The sequence below is a fragment of the Necator americanus genome, chromosome IV (genome assembly GCF_031761385.1).
Source record: "Necator americanus strain Aroian chromosome IV, whole genome shotgun sequence".
NCBI lineage: Eukaryota > Metazoa > Nematoda > Chromadorea > Rhabditida > Ancylostomatidae > Necator > Necator americanus.
This window is the reverse complement of record NC_087374.1, coordinates 14,049,138-14,072,230: the sequence shown is the minus strand read 5'-3', so window position 1 is coordinate 14,072,230 and position 23,093 is coordinate 14,049,138. Positions and strand designations below refer to the sequence as shown.

At 40.4% G+C, this 23,093-nt stretch overlaps 4 protein-coding genes across 6 annotated transcripts; 2 read left to right on the top strand and 2 right to left on the bottom strand.

Moving 5' to 3' along the window:
• Positions 1 to 1,251: 1,251 nt before the first annotated feature.
• RB195_001223 (uncharacterized protein) lies at positions 1,252 to 3,060 on the bottom strand (the record flags this gene model as incomplete). Its single annotated transcript, XM_064197902.1, has 5 exons — positions 1,252 to 1,335; positions 1,443 to 1,518; positions 2,529 to 2,644; positions 2,760 to 2,906; positions 3,031 to 3,060. 5 exons carry the CDS (start codon positions 3,058 to 3,060, stop codon positions 1,252 to 1,254), a joined length of 453 nt encoding a protein of 150 aa, XP_064053783.1.
• Positions 3,061 to 5,803: 2,743 nt separating this feature from the next.
• Positions 5,804 to 6,130, bottom strand: RB195_001222 (uncharacterized protein; the record flags this gene model as incomplete). The annotated part of the gene is made up of 1 exon (XM_064197901.1): positions 5,804 to 6,130. The coding sequence occupies one exon, from the start codon at positions 6,128 to 6,130 to the stop codon at positions 5,804 to 5,806; it is 327 nt and encodes a 108-aa protein (XP_064053782.1).
• A 7,427-nt stretch (positions 6,131 to 13,557) lies between these two features.
• RB195_001221 (uncharacterized protein) lies at positions 13,558 to 14,376 on the top strand (the record flags this gene model as incomplete). 2 transcript variants are annotated; one of them, XM_064197899.1, is made up of 1 exon in its annotated part: positions 13,558 to 14,376. In XM_064197899.1, one exon carries the CDS (start codon positions 13,558 to 13,560, stop codon positions 14,374 to 14,376), a length of 819 nt encoding a protein of 272 aa, XP_064053780.1. The 2 variants fall into 2 exon arrangements, with proteins under 2 accessions (XP_064053780.1, XP_064053781.1); XM_064197900.1 differs by having other exon boundaries at positions 13,714 to 14,376.
• A 2,249-nt stretch (positions 14,377 to 16,625) lies between these two features.
• Positions 16,626 to 22,637, top strand: RB195_001220 (uncharacterized protein; the record flags this gene model as incomplete). Of its 2 annotated transcripts, none has more annotated exons than XM_013447411.1 (4): positions 16,626 to 16,663; positions 16,877 to 16,976; positions 21,628 to 21,718; positions 22,528 to 22,637. In XM_013447411.1, the coding sequence occupies 4 exons, from the start codon at positions 16,626 to 16,628 to the stop codon at positions 22,635 to 22,637; spliced, it is 339 nt and encodes a 112-aa protein (XP_013302865.1). The 2 variants fall into 2 exon arrangements, with proteins under 2 accessions (XP_013302865.1, XP_064053779.1); XM_064197898.1 differs by lacking the exon at positions 16,626 to 16,663 and adding an exon at positions 16,764 to 16,810.
• Positions 22,638 to 23,093: the final 456 nt, after the last annotated feature.

Here is a 23,093-nt window from a genome sequence, read left to right as displayed (position 1 = left end):
TAAGGACATTGTGTTAGCACATCCTTTCCTCCTGTGTCACTGTTTTGAAGGCAGACGCATACAACTTTTACTCTTCTAGGTTGAAATGAAACGTTTGAATGCATCTGAAAGGGGAATCAAAATCAAGCACTTCTCCTCGTGGGGGCTGATTAGAGTAGCAGAGATTGTGGCTGTTTGTTTGTTTCCTTCTTAACAACGAGCTCAAAATATTTTCTCTTCTGCTGTAAGAGCGAATCGCTCCCCAGGTGACTTATTAATGAAAAGTCTCTCAATTTGGTAAGAGGATCAGAAACTCTTCGAGTAGTTTCCGCAACCGCCAAAGAACGTTAGGTGTGAACGATGTGGAAAATAATTCACTTTTTGCTATTACTTTTCGATTGACACTGCTCTTAAAAAATTCTTTTAGGAAAGCATGACGCTGCAAGCTTCTGTGCACATCATGAAAATATTAGTTGCTATGAATTAGATCAGAGGAACATTTTAATTCTGTTTCCTTTTGGGATAATTTGGAATATTGGAATGTAATGCAACAGGATGGAAACATAGATGTTGTTCGCGCATTTGTTTCATATAACATACCTGACTTGATTTTACATTCAACCTTCCTGATCTACAGCTGGAGCTCTTACACAACCGATCCGTTCGTCTCTGTCCCATATAATATGAGTCATGAATTCCCGCCTGAACTGTTGCCAACAACAAATGTCTGTAAAGCGACAATGTTCGTCCGACTTTTCAGAAGTCTTTTCAGAAGAAGCGGAGAGTTTTCCTCGAAGATTCCACTTTTCTTCTAGGGACCCAGAGCGTCCACTCTGCTTGCGTTTGGTCCGAACATGGTCAACGCGAGCAAGTAGCGGTCGGACTCGCCAAATGCGGCAGCATTTCCTTCATTTATTCATTCATTTATTTATTCATTTCATATTTGTTATTATGATCTTCATCAGTTCTTTAGAAATTATCAACCATAATTAGTAAACTTTTCCACCTATTATTTAAGGATTTTTGAAAGCAGTGTGCAGAACTTACGGTGATCACACAATCTAATATTGAAACAGGAATTGCCACAGAAAATTTGAAATATTCACGAGTTTCAAGAAACTTCATTCTGAGAAGTGTTCTCGTTAAAATGCCATTAATTTAATACCTACGTTAAGAGAGTGGACTCAAAGTAAGGTGCTGCAGAAACTGTTAAATTTCTACAAGTATTAGCGAAACTTTATTCCGAAGACTGCAAGCATCGATGTATATGCCTCAAACGTGCTGAAATTTGCAAACGATCCGGTTTTTTCCGTCTTTTTCCTTGACGTAACAACCCAAGTATGTCACGGGTTTTATCTGAATATGAATTGCTTTAGTTGCATAAATGCAGTTCAAGATTGAAGCTAGGTACAGTTTAGCACATATAAATGCGTGGCTAGATCACAAATTTCAATTGTTTCAACCTTTCTAATATAGGCCCTCCGCGCCCTCAGGGCTTCAAAGACGAAGTTCCTCTTTGCATGCTCTGTGTTGTTTGTCCTGCAAAAAAGTCAAAAATGAACAAGATAGAGGCTAAAATTAAAAGTTGGAACGTTTTGCCAGACGATCCATTCTGGGTTAGCTCCCTTGAGGCTCTTCAATAGGGAAAAAAGGCTAATCCTAATAAAACAATATCAAAATACTATCAAATAAATAAAACTATACTACAATACTATCAAATAAATCAAATAAATAATAAATAAATAATAATAATAGTTGAAAAACAAACAAAAAATTGTAAAACAAACAAAAAGGTGAATGTTGGAGTCCAAATCCAAATCTGCAAACATAGAGCAGTATACTCGAGTCAAAGTGACACGAAGCAGGGTGCAGTTGCGCGAGCAGTTACGCGCTAACAGCGCAGTTTTTGACCGCACGCAGACGGCCTGCGAGCGGTTTGCTTGCAATTTGTCAAATTCTGCCAAGTGACATCATCCCAATCGCCGAAATTGGCCGCAGTCTTTGGTTGTTTCCATTTTTTTTCCTTTTCCCCTTTATTTTTTCGTCTCTTATGTTTTTTTTCATATTTTTGTCATGCTTGCTGAATTTCCTTTGTTTTAGAGATCTACATTGCACTTATATGGTTCTTGAGTTATTGTATTGTTTTTGTTAATGATATACAGATACAATGTAGATCTATACAAGAAAAATAAGTACAGCAAACATATCATACGGAATACGGAATGACAACATACATAAATGTGGAAAAAGACACATAAAAGACGGAAAAATCAGAGGAAAAAGCAAAAAATGAAAACAACCAAGAAATGGCGGCCACTACCGATGTGGGACACGTCATTTGGGAAAACTTGGCAAATTAACAAGCAATTAACTACAAGCAGCGGTAGGTTAGGTTCATGTCGATTTTACCTAACTGCTCATATTCACCTCAACAACAAAGATAGTTAGTATATTCCTACAACCTACTTTCCACTTGGCTATTTTGTGAGAAGCATCTTGAACATGACGGTCTGATGGTAAAGGGTTCAAATGTTATTACAAAGACTTACGAATTCTTTTCGTGATACATAAATGTGAGTATATCCAGTGAATTCCCTTCATATTGCTTCCAGTTGAATTTGTCGAAATTGTCGTGGATATCTTGTTCGATTTGACATGCATATTTCTAATAATAACAGGGAAGAGTCAGTTGTTCCTTATCGTTCCGATAAAATATTTCCCAAAGAAAGTGCAACTCATCTAGAGAATTTTGTGTTTGATAAAGTCTTAGTACAACAAACCGGATCCTCTTTCCAGGGTTTCAAAAAAAGGAGACCGTAGAACATAGCGTCTCGCAGATCATTATCGAGAGCATTTGGGAATGTACAAGTGCGTTCATTTCGAGTATCTCCGGTAACTGACGTTGTCAGCAAAATAAGGAGGCTCACCTGTAAGGAATGTGAGAAAGAAGAAGGATTTTGCTAACAACATAAGATGCAAAATAATACAAGTAAGTACATATAAGGATGTTATAAGGCCTACTTCCACATATAATCGTGTGGAAATACTCACCTCAAGGAAAACGGCAGCAGCAGACCTCATTTTTCTTCATTAACAATCATCTCTTCAGATTTCTAACCTCCTTAAATATGGAATGCTGGTAGACAGCCAACCACGTCAGCGTCCTTTCACTCTTGTTTATCACCGGCCATCAATGCACTATGACAGCAATAGAACACAATCTTCAATCTATGACGACAATGGATGAAGTCATCAATTGTATTAGTGCATTTTATATACACGTTTGAGACAAACATGTGCGAACTGTACTCAACGTGGCGGATAGTACAAAAATCTGCTACCTCTACGGACATTATGTACATATTCTTCAAGTGAACATTTTCATTCGAGAAATGTTACATTAATATTTCTGTTGAGGCCCAGTTCTAAAGGTTTAGGACAACTGGAGCTTAACCCCATCTGACTAATCGAAGAACTCTCGAATATTCGCGGAACTTAGGCGGAAGAATGTGACTGATTTCAATTAAACTTTCCCTACAATGTCCATGAGAAATTATTTTAAGGGCATAAGTTGTTTCTTAACCCATTGACGATAGTGCACGTTTTTGCGTGTGTGGCACGTGGGATAGGCACTTCTTAGGACACCGTGCCGGTTCAACCGCGTTGCACGGTGTCCTAAAACGTACCTAAACTCAATGTTGACCCGCATTGTCCTACCCTCACCACTTTTTTCCTGTGAATAAATTTCTGCGTGCTTGCATAATTTGTCTTGTATTTGTTGCTAATTGCGTTGCTATAAGACTTTTTCACTTTCATTATCCTGTTTGCATACAGTTAATTGAGTTTTAGCTGCCAAAGAGAGACGAATCTGAGTTAAACGATTCGAGGAATAGTTTTAAAAGACTACTTGATAAATCTGACGAACAAACTACTGGAAATGATTCTATCTTCAATGTTGCGTTAGTGCTGCTTGCGGAGATAACGATTTTGGTTCGAAAAATAATGGATTGCTGGTGTTAGAGAGTTAGAGCGAACAGGCGAATGGTTAAGGGACGCAGAAACTCATGATGACTGGAAATTTTCCCAATAACTTGGTGCACATGATCAGTTACGTAGCTGTCACAAACCAATTGATTTTCACGAGCTATATTTGGATAAGGAAATGTTGTCAGTAATTTTCGAAGAAACGAGTAAACAGAACAAGGAAAATGATTCTAAGTTTAATGACACTTGTGCAGCTAAGATCAAAAACTTTACTGGATTATTTGTAGCGAATGAAAAGCCACTTTCGCATTGTAGGTTTCTGAAGAATGCACAAAAAGTGTGGCTTGCAATCAACGTTTGAATTTGTTTTTTGTTTTCAAAAGACAGATTTTTGCCCATGTTGTTTGTGATATTATTCGAAGATATTAAACCAATTAAGTGCAAAAGGTTTCAAAAATTGGAAAGTACTTGAAAATAACCACTGAAAACAGGCTCAGCGATGAGTCGCATTGTCCCACGCGACTAAGAAAGCGCGGCCCAGCGCGTCGTCAAAGGGTTGATAAGTCTCATACTTTGTGTTTTTCATTGTTTTGTTGGATCCGGAAACTAGTAAGGCTGCTTCTTACCCTATAAGAGATATCTCAAAGACAAAAGGCCTATAGTTGTTCTCCTGACCTGTGCAGGAAGCGTTTTTTTAGTAGTGATGTTGTTAGCGCATCAAAAAAAAAACTGACGAAAATAATTGCAATCAAACTTGTTGGCATGTGTTCAGATTCTTCCTTTTCGAAATGTTGAAAGTTTAAATTCTGTTTGAGGCTTCAAGTTTTTGTCGATAAATTGAGAATTTGACAGGTACGATGAAAGCTAACACCACTGCATATTTCTCGATGAGGTCTACATTTATGAAATGTTTGTATTTAATTTTTTACGATCATTTTTAGTCTGCATACATTTATTACTAGGTTAAAGCAATGATTCATCAATACCCCAACAACGATCTGGATCATACCACTTCAGTGTTGAAATCAGATCTGCTATCTGTCCGAACTCACTTCCCGCTCCCCCTCCCGTCCTCATTGTTGGACGCGGCTGCAGCCTTAGAATGAACAGCGGGGGCGCTGTTCATTCTAAGGCTGCACACGCATATATATCCTTTCTGAAACTATGATGCATATCTGCCTGAGCTGCTTGATGATGCCACGTTTTTTTCAGATTTTCCTTCATCATTTCACTTCAGAACTTCTCTTCGGGTGAAATTTTCCAGTGTAAGTGTTAGAGTGTGCTAAAAGAGACGTAGACAATAGATAGATCTGATGTTTTAGTTATGATCTGAGCAAAAGAGCGAAAATGGGTTAGCTGGTACGTAATTGTGCGTATGACCGACTGTACAACTTCCAGCTGCGTTGTTCGTAAACATGGCAGAAGGGGTGATTGCATGGTGTCAGGAGCGGTGTATCGTATCGCGTACAGATTGTGCGCCGACGCTTACATAGGGAAAACAAGAGGCCCACTGTGTATTTGGGTTGAGGAGCATCTTGATGCCCCCCTCGCCTCCCTCTCCCTCACATCAATATCTCTGGGGGATTCCATATTCCATTTACGGCGCAGGGCATCAGGTCCCTTATAAAACCCCTTGATTCGTAATTGTGCTGGTCAGCTGCGCTACCAAATCTGGCAAGAGAAGTAACCACTAGCCGATGTGTTACTGATTGGGTTTACTTACCCATTGAATGCATTCTGTAGGATGATAGGGCGTTTGAGAGAACAAATCACTGATAGCTTTGATTTTTTTAGGCTCTGACAAGGGCGATAACCCTGAAGCGTTAGCTGTTAGTAAAGATCAATACCGATCATTGCTACAGCTTAAGGAAATCAATAGAAAGCGATGACGGTTTTCTGCGATTGCTTTAGAGGGCGAAGCAGGATGTTGATGTTTTCCTCGTGTCTTCGGCTGGTATACCATATCCGCTTCTAAGTAGAATTCCTTGTTATGCCACATCATTGGCCAAAAAAGCCAACTATCCATCTGAGCAACTTCCTTTTCGTGCAGTCGAGCTTCTCCATAACCGTTGCCCAATCCTCCGATCCGTAGATCAAGATAAGACAAATTGCGGATAGATAGACTGGCAGCTTTGCTTTGTTGGCAATAGGGGTCTACCGCAGGCATTTAGTTAAGGAGTTGAAAGCAGAACATAGCTCAGCGCACAAGCAGCAAGTAATGCATCGCAGCGGACCGGTCAATGTAAAGAAGACCACCAGTCGCAAATAGGAAAATTCAAATCTGTATGATGTGTTGGGTGCAACGCCGTAGTAGGGAGTTCCTACAGCGTTTGAACGTCGATTATCCGAAAACACCTTTGACCAACTAGACTTTTTGGTGAAATCAGGGAATTCGCAGTGTTTTCAGTTCATACAATCCATGTTGCTGTTCAACACTATCAACTCGCATAAAATTAGACGGTCGTACATCTTAAATACATCACTCCACGAATCTGGGGTGGTACGGGTTTGAAGCAAGTAATGCTTATACGGGGTCGTAGATTGTGAGGAAGAGGGTGATTCCGTTCATCTCTCCCTGTATCAGTGTAAACAGACGACCCCGGAAAGTTGTTTCTTACGACGCCAGCGCGCCACCCCTCCCCCTGCCCCTACTACCGCCCCCGCCTGCGATTCGTCGAAAACCCATTCGGACGAATCGCAGACGAGGCGGGGCGCAAAGGTTGCGCATTGCAACAGAAGCCGTAGTAAGGAACAGCGTTCAGGGTCCTCCGTTTACACTGGTACAGGGCGAGATGCACAAAATCACCCTCTTCCCCACAATCTACGACCCCGTAGAAGCATTAACCGAATGAAATCTTCAAAAGAAATGTTTGATGACAACACATTTAAAAAAAAACCTGAGAAAACAACAAGACTACTGGTGCTAGCATAGTCAATGGTTTTTCAGGTGTAAACTCGCAGAAAAAAAAACTTGGCGGAACCAATCATATGCTTAGAATTAGCAGTTCGTACCATAGCGTGAGGATTCCTAGCTCTCGATGTGCTTAATGTTAACACTCGGGCACATACTCTGCAGAGACTTCTGTACTAATACAAAGCAGCTATGTATCCTAGCAGCTTCGTTGGATAGAATGCGATCCAGAATTCAAAGAGAAACTCTGTCCGCCTGTTTAGTTATCTTGTCCAAATTACCAAACGCCATTGACCATCATTAATCGATCACCCGTCGGGACATCCAGCAATCGTTAACAACTTCCCAGTTTCTTTTATTTTTGGTTTTCATAGTAAAAATATCTGCTTAGAAGTGAAATCATCATGTCGTGGAGGCAGCTGGCCGTTTTTTTAAATTTAAAATCTTGCAGTTTTTGCACTTCGAAGCTGTGAGCACGGCTCTGTAACAACTCATGTTAATACAGCAGAAGAACTTTTGTATTTAAAGGCACTGTGCAGTGGTACGAAAGGTTCATTAATCCGTAGGTACATATTTCGAAATTTGAAGCGGTTGATTTCACAATGCTTTGTTTAATTCTTGACAGGAGCTTCAACGATGAGAAGGATTTTGAATGACAACGCGAAGCTGTATTGTAATGTAGAGGACATTCATAATAGAAATTGAAGTTGGTTCCCCTCCCTTTGGATCAATCATTGAAACTCCGAATAAACTAAGTTCCAAGAAGTAAACGCTGCTGTCGCAGTTGAGAGAAAGAAGATTGCGAGAATGTCGAGTGTTCCCTTCGATTATTTGTCATCTTGGAAGCCAGTTGGAAAGAGTTGTTTTTCATGGAGGCGGAAAAAGAAATGATTAGTCGACACCATCTGGCACCGTATGGTGATTGGTCATTTCTGTTATTCTCAGGCATAATGAATACTCTATCACTGCTTTTCTGTAGTTAAATAACGATGTATTGTTATGTAACTGCCAAAAGGAAGAGAGGAAAAAAACGTAGAGATAAAGCAAATAAACAAATAATGAACCATGAATTTAGAAACAACATGGGCCCGTGATCTTCTTTCTGAGTTATCCCTGACACACGCTACATGTTAATGTAAAGCATTGATTCCAATGTTAAAGCGATCATTCAAGTGGTTTGTAGATTTTATAAATTTAATCCTTCGCTCGTACCGAGGAATCTATTTTCTGACGTTCTCTTGCCCTAGATGACACCTTTAAGAACAGAACAATTTCTTCAGAATCTCCAAACATTGGTGAGGGAAAGTAAGAGAACCAAATTGTACTACGAATCCAATTATGGTTTAACTGTACCGCATCCAATTCCGAAATTATGGAGTTGGACTGTCATACTCTCCCTTCTGTTTAGGCCAAGAGGTTCGAAGAAATGTTTTCGCCTTTCTGACCTTTCTTTATGCAGTTCTAACCACTACCAAAGATTACCGCCTCTTGACATTTTGCCTTTAAATCCTTCTTCATCTCTTACATCTTATCTTATTCATTGACACTCACAACTACTTATTCTCCCCAGGATCTAAACGAAATGAGGAAAAGATGCTATTTTTTCCTCATCTGTAATCATAATTTTTGGCAATTCACGGTGAATATGAACGGCTAGAAAGGAAACAGCCTCGTCAAATATCGCCATCTTTAATGATTTCCTTCTCTTCTAGGACAACAAAACTTCCACTCGTCAACAAAGGATTCTTGGTCCTACACCATTCCTCTGTATTCAATCTTAATGAGTGTTACAGAGAAACATACATTACCATTCTTTCTTACCTCAGTATTAACGTTTGCTTCGAGATCAAAAATGTGTTCACTTGGTGACAGAGGAGATCATTCATTTGTTTGAAATCTTCATTTAAAAACTAAAATGGAAGGAAAAGTATGCAAGCAAGTTGCTAAGCTGGTCGAAATCTTTTAATAAATACAAATGATTGACGGAGGTATGCTGTCGTATACTCTTTACTTACCGTTAAATTTCCCGTCTTGTTTACGTTTAAGAATGACATTATCACATGATATTGTCCGTTCATGCGTATTAGTGTGAAGTGAAACTTGCAGGTAAGACGCCAGGTAGAAACATAACATTATAAAACAAAATAAAATAATAAGTAAAATCTACAATTTGAGCTCTCGATCGCATCCTTCTCCGCGATTGAATCAGTTCGAGTAAAAATCGACTTCTCTATCAAATTTGTTTATTTTCATCGCAAAGATGAGCGAAGATTTTAGCTGTTTGGATTATTTTTGTAAGGTGGTTGAGGATTGTTGGTTCAAGGATTATTTGGTTAGAAGCTGACGGCGCTTGTGCATTGTGGTGTTCAAAAGCGAGCGGACGGGCGTCACAACTGCTTGGATTCATGGAGGATCACTCTACAGTAGCCCAAATTTTCAGCCCGGCCGCTTTGAATCGACGCGAGAATATGTATGCTCGGATTAAGAGCTCCAGGGTTAAACAGTCTTTGTGCCACCCTTTCTACCTCATTCAGATGTTGCTGTCGAGAAGTTTAGGCTCTCAATTTATTGTTCATACATACACTATTAGAAGATTTATTAAAAGTGGTGTAGCTGATTAAACATGGATAGAATGTGCGCCACTTCTGAATAATACATAAAATAAACAACATAGTGTTAAGCGGAATGGGACCGCCATGTAAGTTTGATTGATGCCTGCTCGTGGTGGTCCTGCTTTTGCTAGACGCAATCAGAGATTTGAGTGTAATTGGGAACGTACGAGCTATATATCCTGCACTGCTATATGGCGCAAGGTTCCCATATATTGCAGACATTGTGTGTCGTCTAGCAAATCGTCTAAGCCCATAACCTTCAAGGTCAACTGCCTGAAGGGACCATGGCATCTGCGGAAACAAAATTCACGTATATTCCTATGTGCGACGTTCGCAGCACTGATTATTTCATCCAGTCCAGAAAGGATCTGGAAAGCATCATCAACTGCAACAAAACTGCGATAACGAGTGGACTTCAAGAGCGAAGGAGCTTGAAAAGGTGTGGGAGGAGGAGAACCCGCGGAAAGCCTGGCGTTTACTGGAAAAGTATAGCGGCTAGTTGAAAAGATGTTCTCCAGTCCTCAACACTGCCACTGGAGAGACTGTCGGTGAAGCAATCCTTTCCACTTGGAGGTACCACTTGAAGAGCTTGCCGAAGCGACAAACGCCGTCAGCTCCTGAATTCGAGCACGTTTCTAGGCCGACGTGGGCGGCTAAGGAGAAGCCACCGACCAAGGCGAATGTTCTGCTCTGCATCCAAAAGATGAGAAGATGAAAATCTTGTGGAGATTACGCAATTAGCACGGAAATGCTGGAATATCTTTCTGCGTCTGGGATTCGTGAGATGACGAAAATCATCCGCTTAATATAGATCGACGAAGGATACCTGACTCGCGGAGATACGCTATCATAATCTCTGTCAACACGAACTTATCTGTCACGGACCCTACAATTCATAGAGATCTTCTTTGTCGTGGGTTATGCATAAGGTTTTGGAGCGGAAACGAAGAAGGCGAAGAAAAAACACGCGACGAGCAAGCTGGCTTTCCTGCTGGCCAGTCTATGATTGACCAGATGTTCATTGTCAGCAGAGTGATCGAAATCTGGCTGCGAAATTTGAAGCTGATGCAATTACCCTTCTTGCGCTTTAAAGCCGATTTCTTCTCTTCACATCGGGGCCGTCTTTTCAATGCGCTTAGCACCTATTGAGTATCAGGAAAGTTTTTTCGCCTACTTTATCGATCGGTTTCCTGACGATTTCGTCTTAATACCATCAGGATGCTTCAAGACTGATCTCGAGTACACCGACAATGTTCTTATATTATATTATTATATTATATATATTATTATTATTATGTTCTTGGAGTACAAAACTCAAACATGCTGCCAACCTTGTATCAAAGCTGGCCGCAGCCCATGAACTACTTCTATATCCAGATAAATACAAGCAGATTTGTGTCTTCGAGACCTAGAACGGTAATTAGGATGGGCGGACAACCGATCGAACTCCGATGAGTTCTGTTACTTGGGCTATACGCTGAAGAACAATTGCATATACGAAAGAGATATCCAGCAAAGTGCGCTAAGGCCACTTCTACATTTAACTCCTTAAAAAACCGGCTGTGATCGACCTTCATTACCAAGCTGCGAGTATACTCATCCAAAATTCGCCCTATCACGTACTGATCGAGGACTTGGGCTGCACCATCTACGGTGATGTAGATTGATGGTAGGGAAGATACATAGTCGGCGGCTTAACTCCTTTTGACTTAGAGTATGCCACAATGGAAATTTTTACGGAAATCGATGTGGTTCAGTGGCGGGTGGCACGTGGAAGGTATCAACATCTTGCACGCCCATGAAAAGTGGATACAAAAAATAGTCTTCGCTCGTTTTGATACATTGAGGAGACCATCGCCTTGCTTAAAGAGTTGTGAGGGGTTTCTCAGGCTGGAGAAAGTTACCTGGCCGAAAACGGTATTTCTGGACTGAGACGGTGAAAGAGGACCTGAGATAAGGTTCCGCAGAATATGGAATAGCGACGAATGGATTAATTCTGTGCAAATTCTCGCGGAAGATTGAGAAGGTTGGGCAGAGCTATCCTCAAAGACGATGAACCTCGGCGAAGGGCAGGCATAATGTCAGCCCGCCGATTAAGTCAAGTAAGTCAAGCGGAGTGATAAGGCCTAAATGGGCAGGTTCGACCCCGTTGGCGGCTTCTCGGATCATGACGGGCCGTTACAAGAACCCATGACTCAAAATCTTTATTCTCCTTCCATCTGACAGGTCTCTGGACGATCCATGCTGAAAAGCGGTGTGACTTCAGGTAAAGGAAAGTATGCAGAAACTTACATGCTTTCAACTGTAATAAGATGTACAGTGGGATGAGGCGGAGTGGTCATGCCGCCAGGGCGGACAGTGGGCTGCGCAGGAACGATGGTCAAGGATAAATAGATGAAAAATTTTATTTCTAGTATTGGAGTGTGCAGGTAGTCTGCCATTCTTTAAAGAAGGAAAAGGGAAGATCAATGAAGCCTACCTAGCAGAAAAAAGTCAAAACCGTTTTCTATTGTGCGTGTCTCTCGCACACGTCCGTACGATAGCGTTAAATTCAGTTCTTCGATAATCTGCAAGCACTTCATATTGGTCACATCTTTTAAGTAATACGCATATTCGGTGAAATTCCAGACGTGTGGAGAGGATCTCTTATTAACAATACTTCGCGAAAGCAAATGTAACGTTTTTCAGAGCTTCAGCCATATCAGTAGTGTTCCAAGTGCAAAAATAAAGGGGAATAATTAAAACCAGATTAATTGAGTCGCTACTACGAAGAAATGTTGTTGATAGTCGAATTTAAGCAACAGCCAAGATTGTTAACAAAATTTATTACGGCTAACGTTTCGGCGTTGTCCATAATGTCAAAGAAGTTCTGACATTGTCCAACGGGTGCGCATCGATGTTCATCCCCCTAATGTCTTAGCGAAACAAAGGGTTGTCGCCTTCGTCAGAGCCTGGAAAGTAAGAGCATTTGCAATATATCCTCTCAAATGCCTCATCCAGAACAAGTCATCATCCCCTAGGATATTACACCCGGAAACAAAAACCAAAAAAGCCCAAATCGTTGTGCCTAGCTAAGTAGCCGCGTTGCCGTGATGTTAGCGGATATCCGCGTGGTGCTATCGCTCCGCTGATACTAATTAGGATGCGACCCCCATATGACCCCGTAGATCAAACCCGCAAAGGTCTTGATACAGAGCCAGCTCGTTGGTCACGGCTAAGCACTCTTCCTTTCTATTCATTTTTGGACCTTTTGCATTTATCCAAAACGCTTCTAAAGTTCTGCGAGCTATAATCTCGGGTTCGTACGATAGAATTGTGAGAGCTACGCAGAAAGGAACGTTTTCATGACATTGTCTGCGGTGAACTCCGAGGGGAGTTGCTGCATTCGATTGTTTCATCCCCCTTAGATGTTCTTTAATGCGAATACAAAGGGGGCGCCCTGTTTCGCCAATGTATTGGTCCCCACATGTTTTGCACGAAATTAGATAGACTACACCAGAGACCATGCAGTCCCCTTCCTTCCCGAATGGGCATATTACACAGTCTGGAGTGAGACAGAAGCGGTCTTACATTCTGTTTCGGACTAGTTTTTTGAGATTTGTTGGGGGTATTTCCACAACTCTCACTTGGTCCTCGAGACCGCATTTCTACCACTCTTCGTCACATGAAGAGTTCATAAAACAGAGTCGCCGTCTCAATAGAGTTTGGGTAGAGATTGGAAAGGCTGCGGGGTTACATAAAACAATGATCACAAAGCTGAAATACTTCCTACTTGCCCAGTTTTATACCTGCTAATAAAAACACACAAACTCTCTTCCTTTGCTTTCCTTTCAGAAGACCCGGATGTATTCAAAGTACGTCCTATCATAAGCAACATAGGTGGCCCCACGGACAGAATATCTTGGCTTTTGAACGCTATACTTGCACCATTGCTCAAGTATGTTCCCGCGCATCTATCCAACACCAACATGTTCCTTGAGCAGCTTAAAAGAGCGCGTTCAGAAAAAGAATGTGTCATCGAATCTTTCGATGTCACTTTATACAAATACAAATATTTCCAACGGCGCTGCAATGCAAGCTGTGTTCGAGCTACTCGTAGAACATCGGGACACCTTAGACTTGCACGGGTTTTCCATAAGGCAAATTATGACGCTCCTGGATAAATGCTTAAAGTGCTCCATTTTTCGTTGGGCCGGCAACTACTATAGACAGGTTAGGGGATTGGCCATGGGACAAAGACTAGCTCCCACACTAGCCATTGCATTCATGTCCAAAATAGAACAACCGATTCTGGAACGGAAACCTTTCCTGTATTGCCGTTATATTGATGACTGTTGCATTATATGCTCCACTCAAGACGAGATGGACACTTGTTTCGAGCTTCTAAACCAACAGTCCCCTTACATACGGTTCACAAGGGAGAAACCCAAAGAAAATTGGCTGTCCTTCCTCAATGTAGAAATACAGTGGTCGAATGGTGAATGGAAGACACGATGGTTCCGAAAACCTAGCAGCAAAAACATTTTAGTTTATTGTCTTTCCGCTCACCCTTGGAAAACTAAGAAATCTGTGGTTAAAAACATGTTTAGGACAGCCGTAAGGGTGACATCAGATGTCCAGGAGCGGATCGATGCGATCAACCTAGCGCAACGCATCGCGAATTCTAACGGTTACATTGGTAATGTAGCACGTAGGCCAGATCTTGGTGCGCAGCAAGAATATGCCACACGGGTTGAGTCGAATAAGATCAATTTCTGCCTGCTCTTCATAACCGACGACCTGAGTAAAGCTATACGGGCTAGTCTGGTGAAATGCGGTCTCGAGGACCAAGTGAGAGTTGTGGAAATACCCCCAACAAATCTCAAAAAACTAGTCCGAAACAGAATGTAAGACCGCTTCTGTCTCACTCCAGACTGTGTAATATGCCCATTCGGGAAGGAAGGGGACTGCATGGTCTCTGGTGTAGTCTATCTAATTTCGTGCAAAACATGTGGGGACCAATACATTGGCGAAACAGGGCGCCCCCTTTGTATTCGCATTAAAGAACATCTAAGGGGGATGAAACAATCGAATGCAGCAACTCCCCTCGGAGTTCACCGCAGACAATGTCATGAAAACGTTCCTTTCTGCGTAGCTCTCACAATTCTATCGTACAAACCCGAGATTATAGCTCGCAGAACTTTAGAAGCGTTTTGGATAAATGCAAAAGGTCCAAAAATGAATAGAAAGGAAGAGTGCTTAGCCGTGACCAACGAGCTGGCTCTGTATCAAGACCTTTGCGGGTTTGATCTACGGGGTCATATGGGGGTCGCATCCTAATTAGTATCAGCGGAGCGATAGCACCACGCGGATATCCGCTAACATCACGGCAACGCGGCTACTTAGGTAGGCACAACGATTTGGGCTTTTTTGGTTTTTGTTTCCAGGTGTAATATCCTAGGGGATGATGACTTGTTCTGGATGAGGCATTTGAGAGGATATATTGCAAATGCTCTTACTTTCCAGGCTCTGACGAAGGCGACAACGCCGAAACGTTAGCCGTAATAAATTTTGTTAACAATCTTGGCTGTTGCTTAAATTCGACTATCAACAAGTTGCTATCTCTATGCCAAGATTCAAGGAAAGTCGAACTTTCGCACTTCTGGAAGAAATGTTGGTTTTTTTTTAAATCCATCAACCTTCCAACACATCTTTCTTTTTCAGTGCTTTTTGTTTTTGAACAAATGAAGTAAAGAAATGGAAATCTAGTGGGGACCTTTTATTTGACCACTCCAAAGCGCTTTGCTTGGAAACCACAACAACCTGGCTTTTAAACTCAAAAAATAAACAACGTGTGGAAAACTGCACAGTGTATTCAAAACATATTTTCAAAGGCGACACATAACTCTAGTGGTTATAATTTATGGTTATTGAAAATGTGACTTTTTGCAGAATGGAACTCTCCGGCGCAGTGTACTCTAACTCCCGTTTTTTCTGATTATTATGAATAATCTGCCACCCTCAGCGCGGTTATTCTAGTTATATTGGCTCTCGCAAGGTCTTTGTTGTTTAAGAAAAAAAATTAAATGTTTATCTTTTCTATCTTCTCAGTGTTTTGGATTTTGTAGAGACTCCTAAAGTAACCCCGATACGGCGCCCCTACATGTGCATTATCATTATCGAAATAGAGAATTTAAGGATGATCACTGGAAAGTCACGTCAGAGTTTTTTTCAACCACATCACTGTTCTCATTTCGAATAAATTTCATCCCTTCTCTACCCACTTTTCCCTACTTTTTTTTTATCACTATCTAACGAACTCATTTACGTCTAAGACAGTCGTTGTCGATCTAGCAGATTTTTAAATGACAAATTTTGTCTCCTATGTATTTCTAAAAGCTCTTAATTACGTACATATTATTTATTATATTATGTATAAACAATAAAAAAAAAGCTGTACGACTTAGAAAATAGCTTGAACATCAGCTTTTTGATTTTTTTTTCTCGAAAATGTTTCTAATGATAGTTTTATAAATAAACATTTTTCTAACAAGAATTATAGATAACGCATTGCGCGCAAACTTTGTAAAAGGTACGATAAGTCAGTGTTGCTTTATTAAGATCATTTAAACGATAATTTTTTGAGAAAAAACAGTACCAGATAGCTGTGATTGAGCGACAGTGACATTTGTGGAAATGAATTCGTTCTTACAAGGTATCCGCCCGCTGGGTAACGAAAAACTACTTCGCAGAAGAACTCCCTCCTAAAAGTCCTCAGATCTCACATTACTTTAATCAATTAGAGTAGAGCTCCACTCTGTTGAAGGACAAAAGAAGCTCTAAACCCAGTTAAAAATACTTGAAGAGTAATAATTGTAACAATTTCTCACTGACGAAGGCATGTCTACAGGCTTTCTTTCAAAAAAAAAATTGAATATTTTTTTGCTCATCTGTTGGAGCTAAATTAAATTAGCACATCTGAGAGCGAAGATTACCTGTTGCAGATGGGAGCAGATGTTACAGTTACGAAGCTTATTTATTTACAACTCCACAATTTTGAACTTTATTGTAATTGGGAAAGTGAAACAGTTCTATGTACTTCTATTTCACATATTACAGAACAGTTCTAGACGTTGTCTACGTGTGAACCAGTTTCAATCATGAATTTCGGTTCGCGTCGGAAGATAAGCGCCCGAAGGTAATTCAATATCCACATTACACCTCAAAGTTCGATAATAGGTAGAAAAAAAAACCCGCTGTCACCGATTTGCTAAGCGCTCATTCTCTCTCATTCGCACATGCGAACTTCCTCTTCTTCCTCGTCCCACCACTTGGAAGATGCAAGGTCTTTGTGGTTCATAGATAACATTTACATAATTACATTCATTGTTGCAAAACAATTGCATTGCAGACGAGAATCTCGTCGATGGAAAGAGCCTCCGCAAAAGGCGCTACGTCCGGAAAATATCCAACTTCGAGAGAGCAGTATGAATGAGGAAAAAACTAAAGATGTAAGTCCTGGGCATCTCATCACATTGAAGATTTAAAGTTATGGTTGGTCTAATTTTTTTTTTTTGAAAAGTGGAATTTTGAAGAACCTGACGTTCGAGGGTAACTTCAACATAAAACCAGATACTTTACACAACAAATTTTAAGGCACAAAAAAGAAAACATAAGATCGATGCCAAAAATATCTCTGAGATTATGTTTCACGTTTTTTTTTAAAGTTTGTGACAATTGCTGCATTACTCTTTCTGTATTTTTTGAAAATGTGTCTACGCGAAGACATTCGCGGGTGGCTGAAACTCATTTGCTGCTGTCCCTCTTTCAGATTTGATATAAAAGTGAAGTTCAGTAAGATGATTGTTTGTGAAAACGATCAAAGACTACATGAATCAACTATGTAACATTTAATGGAACTACCAGTAACGAATTTAATATTCTTTCGAAGTGTGTCCTTTGTTTTCTAACAGTACATTTAATTATTTTCCCCTTCTTCGATTTTTTTTCTGATAGTCTTTCGCATCTGGTGTCTCTATTCCTTATACTTCCCCCCACGGATTGGGCGTGAGCTGCGCCCCCTTCTCAAGTAATATGCTTCAAGAACAAGGAACTTAATCGCCTTGAAGGACCAGCAAACTCATAACGGCTGCTTTCTTTATTCTAAAGGGTCTTACCTTTAATGTCATTCTTGTTCGTGCAAGGCTACGTAAAAGTAGATTAAAATCTCAGCGAGCGACAACAAGTGAGGTTTGTTGTAATTTCCCAGGAATAAAAGAAAATTCAGCGCGACATGGAGGATAAAACGTTATACTGCCCATCATTACACGTAGAAATTGCTGTCACTGTCTCAATGAGCTTAGCTTTTACAGTTGAAGACAGAGTTTGTAAATGCTTACAGGGTTGTGTTTTCTCCGGTTGTATTTTGCATTAAAATTATAGACGTAGTTTGCAAGTGTCCCAAGAAAATTCAAAATACTCTGCACGAATTTAGAATTTAGATGGATCAGCACCATTCCACTACTCCGACAAACCAACAACTTAGACCTTTGGCATCGATGAACTGAAAACGTACAAAGAATGTTGGTGATAGTATTATCAAACAACTTGCCGGACCCGCATGAGTGTCAATTTTGCATAACTTCATTTCGTCGCTCTTAAAGGTGAAAAGAACTGAAAGAACTGCTTTGTCGGCTAAATCGATCAACCTGATACCCGCCATCCAACCCCTCCCCGTCTGGTAGACGGAAAATGTTTCCCTTTTTCGCTGCGTTGTTTACAAACCGTAGGGTAAAACACAACGTTGGATTTTTCCTGCAAAACATCTATTGCCTCATTTAAATAGATTATTTTAATAATCTAAAAATTAAACTTTTCGATGCACTGTAAACGGTCTTTGGAAGCGCACTAGATAGAATCTCCTATCCCTGAACTTCATTACCTCAGAACGTACTTAGGAGCTCTACAATTTTCGTTGATTCTTGTTATTAACAACAACTTCTGAGTGATTTTAACATTTGGTTCAACTGCGTTGCTACGCTTGAACTTAACTGATTCGTTGGACATCAGAACATTGTGAAACGGCAAGACCACAATGAATAAGCGAGAAACACGGATGTTTAGAAATGTGATTCATAGCATGTAGCAGAATTCCATTGACGAGCTATAAAGAAGCAAATCGCTCTCTTTCCTTATCGTAAAGTCGTAGATCGTAAAGTGACCATTCTCAGGTGCTCAAATCACCTCACAACGCATTAATTCTCCGATCTTCTGCATTCGCCTGATATTTCTTTTATTTCTCTAAAAGACTGTTAATGGCTGCAAATCAGGTGTTTAATTCGCAAACATCTAGGTTATTTCGGTTAATAGGAATCATCCTGCAAAGTTTGGTACTTCGCTACATTTAGCGCTTTTATAAGAAAAGGCTAGACTAAACTTTCAACAGAACTGCTTCTCGCTTACTCCACGAACTCGGGGAACTGCTCTTGTGTGGTGACAGAGGGTGTGTCTAAGACTTATCATTTATAAAGAATGACTTTTTCTACACCACCGTCAGTCTCCAGAGTACTTGGGACCTACAACACTACAATTAACACTCGTCCGAAGTCTGTGCTGTATTTTAAGCTAAATTTGAGCTGATAATAAAATGTTGAGAAACGGTGTCGTCTCAGAAATGTTTCTGAGGACCACGCGTTATACTACATACTTTCAAATCTAAAAAACACAAACAAACTACCCAAAAATACTAATCTAATGATTCCGAGGAAAAAAGTTATGGCAATGAATTACGTATTGTGCTGGAATCCCAGGTATATGGTAGTTTCCGTCTGGTTATCTTTTTGCCTAGTAAAACAATGCCAACCTACATATTTCCTCAGCTTTCCTCGCTTTAAAACTTTGTTACATTCTATGTCCTCACTGATGGATTCAGTTTCTTTTGTTTTTGTGGATCCATTAACAGAGAGTTCTGACGTTCTTATGTGAATGTCTAATCTTTTGTTGATCGTGACGTGACTAATGACTGCTTAGAAACTTAGCCATGGGTAACAGCTGACATCCACTATGTCTGAGTAAAAGAACCTCCAAGAGACCACCTCAGAGAAACTGACAACATCAGATTAGATTTCTGTAGCCATTTAGAGTGTGAAAATCTATTCGACTGAGTGGGACGAACGAACACAAATGTATGGTGTACGTGTACTGAAACTGTAATGTTAATCTGAGGGGCTAGTAAATGTAGATTCATTTTTCAAACGGAGGAGCAAATTCAAGTCTTCAGAAATTCCGGTTACTTCAAAGACTTACATTACACGGTTTTCTTTTCATTTCTAAAAAGTTCTGATCTATGGTAAAATTACATTGTACGGTATTAAAGATGTTGACAAACACCTGTAAGGTGTAAAGCGTCCAATGCCTCAGACGGTGAGCGAGCACAAATCGAATCGATTAAGCATTAATCTCTGCCATAATTTTGAGTCTTCCTCACTAAGACCTCATCTTTCTCGATGGATGCAAACTACTCATTTTATAGTTAGTCCCAGTAATAATGTAATGTTATATTCATATAATTTTCCAAAAAAAAAAGAAGTTATCATGACATAATAGCTCCTACTTGTACAGACCTCTGGCAGTTAGGTCACAGATCATCGCATATAAATTTCTAGCAACAGATAACATTCTGCCGGTCACTAGCTAACTTGCTCATGTCTCGTTTTTACAACACCATATGCTCCCTCCGAAACTTCACAAGATCTTCCACATAGCTGCGGGAAAAGTGTGTTTTATTGCTGTTGTAATAGTTTTTGTGGTCACATTTCATCATTTCCTCCACATAATGATTAATAACTAAAAGCTTGTACTTAAAAAAGAAGCAGAAGAAAAGAAAGAGATCATACAGATCCTTAAAGACAGCAAAGCGCAAAAGTGACAGTGTTGGGATCTCTACCGAAATTGATAGGGGCAATGGAACAGCTCACGACCGTAATTGTGAACATTTCCGGCTAATGAGTTGACTTACCTGCTGGTGTCATCGGCTGACGTGTGTGTCGTTTTTGAATACAGCCCATCCTTCTCGATCTACAACAAGAGCTCGCGAAGAATTCTTCCATTCGTCGCTGTTCCACGGGCTGCGAGACGTGAAGTGCTCATCGACACTGAGTGACCAGGGTACCTCAGGTCGGCCGTTCAGCTTCACCTATTTGGGTCGGGCGGCGTGCTGGACTGCTTTTGCAATGTAGGGGTGAATTCAGCCGTATAACTGCGCAAGTTATATAGCTCATGCGTGCTCTGAAGTGTACAGGAATGCCTGATTGCATTTAGTGTGAACAGGTCACCGTGAGCACCGGTGTCTCAAACGACCCAACTTGCTACGGCTGGCAAAACGACAGAAATCCGCAACGCGTCCGCGAATGTGAGAGTATAGGGCTTTTGCTGCTTAATTGATTCACTTAATTTGGACTGCGAACATTGCGGGGACGGAATTGTTTGAGTTCCATAACGTAAAAAGTTTCATCGTAGGGAGCTTTCGCGGCTTGTTTACTTCACTACTGGGAGCTGCGCGTAATAACGCTCATTTACACGAACTATTCTCTTATTTATTTATTATCTTTACTCCAACGTATTTCTGAGAAGATCTCAACATTTTTTTAAATGCTTCCTTTAAGATAGTGAATGAAACAGCGAGAGACAGATATATAACGATACAGTATAATTGCATGTTTCTGAGTACTTGTTTGCTCCACTATTTTTGATACTGTCACAATAATGTAAACAAACACACATTTTGACTTTCTCATTTTTCAGTTTTTTTTTTTCATCTACAGAAAAATTTGTAGGCTCTAACAATGAAGGAGAGACTACTAGCGCCATTAAAACTCATGCATTCGTCTAATTCCACATGCAGTCGGAACATATTCAAACTTCTACGAATAGACTTTACTTCTATGATACAAACACCAAGTTGCATGAAAGATAGACGATCCGTAAAAGCTTTCCACTTCCAAACTTTTTGTCAAATTGGATATTGTTGTAACGAAACGAAGAAACGCGCGACCATGTAGGTAAAATGTAGAAACTTCTCTAGAATCTGTGAAGCTTTTATCTAAGGCGTTCATCTTTGTGCACATGTTTTCATGGATGTTGAAACTCTCACTTAATTTTCAGGCCATCTTCTTTCTTGGTCGCGCTATAGAAGAACGTGGTATAGAAAATGAAATTGCGACATTTTTAAAGCGGAAATTTGACGAGAAACATGGTAAGTGGTATAATCTATTCGGAAAGTAAACATTTATAGAAACAGGTGGTTGCATGCAAAATATTGCATTTCTCTTCGAATTGATTTTAGGGTCGTCATTTGCACTTGTGCTCCTTAAAGGCAGCGCATCACGATTTTGACTCGTAGTAAGAGAACCAGAGGAAAAGCGCAGTTTGGGTAGTAGACACTGCGGCCCGGTGTGATTCTGCTCGTTTCCCTCACCACTTCAAAATTGCGATACGCTGCCTTAATACAGAAACACCACATGTTTTCGGCATGATACTCGTATTTGCCTACCGCAGAGTACTGTAGCATAGGCTGCGTCCCATACTACAGTTATAACGCAGCGACCGTATAACGCAACTCAGAGAAATCCCGATTATTACTACACTTTGACGGCCACGGAGAATTTAGCTAAATACTAGATGATCTAGTTAACAGTTCATAAAAAAAACATTTGTCTCCTTTCTCACTCAGGCTGAGCAATGCTAGGAGAACGTTGTCCTTTTCTCATAACTGAAAAATGAACCTACGTACCCATACCAGAAGCCTAAGTTGTACCCATGGGCATATAAGTGTTGCAGTTTCGAGACTCCGCAAATATTTCCCATATAACTTTTTAATTAATTAGATATCTTCAGAAAAACACCTCTCCTTTAAAAAATCAATTGTTTTTGACGTGATGAATCTCTGTAGCCAATTTTGGAAACCAGGGTTGCCTTTGAAAGAAAGAATTCCAGAATTAAAACTCCTTAAAGCAGGTGTTTAGAAGGAGCGTTTCTATTTCAAACCACACTACTTCTCTTCAGGTGGCAGCTGGCAGTGCATCGTTGGACGTAACTTCGGAATGCATCTGGACTGTGTTGAATTCGTCCACATGTACATAAGCAAGATCTCAATCCTCTTATTTCGCTGCTGATCCGATCAATTTTCGTCATTCTATTTGTCGTGAATACACGTATATATTCGCATTTTTATTTGGCGATATACAAAGAATGCATATACTACAGAAAGTGGAAGCCAAAAACAAAGGTTGATCCTGAACGCGGGCCGTACTCCCGCGGGCGATAAATTGTCTTCGCCACTATTAGCAAACGAAACGTTTGTCTAAGCCTCGAACACGAGGAAATGCTCAAATAATCCGGCGAGAGTATGCGGTCACGCTGGTTGCGATGAAAAGAAGTAGGACCAACTGATTTTCCTGAATAGTTCATGGATGTCGTGAAAGTGAAGCATCGAATCAACAACACATTGGACAAAAGGCACTTTCTAACGCCGACTTAGTACATTATGCGGAGTCAAGCTGATACTTGATTCACCGTATTGGCCATTGCCCAAAAATACTAATATAATGAATTGTTGAACTAGAATTATA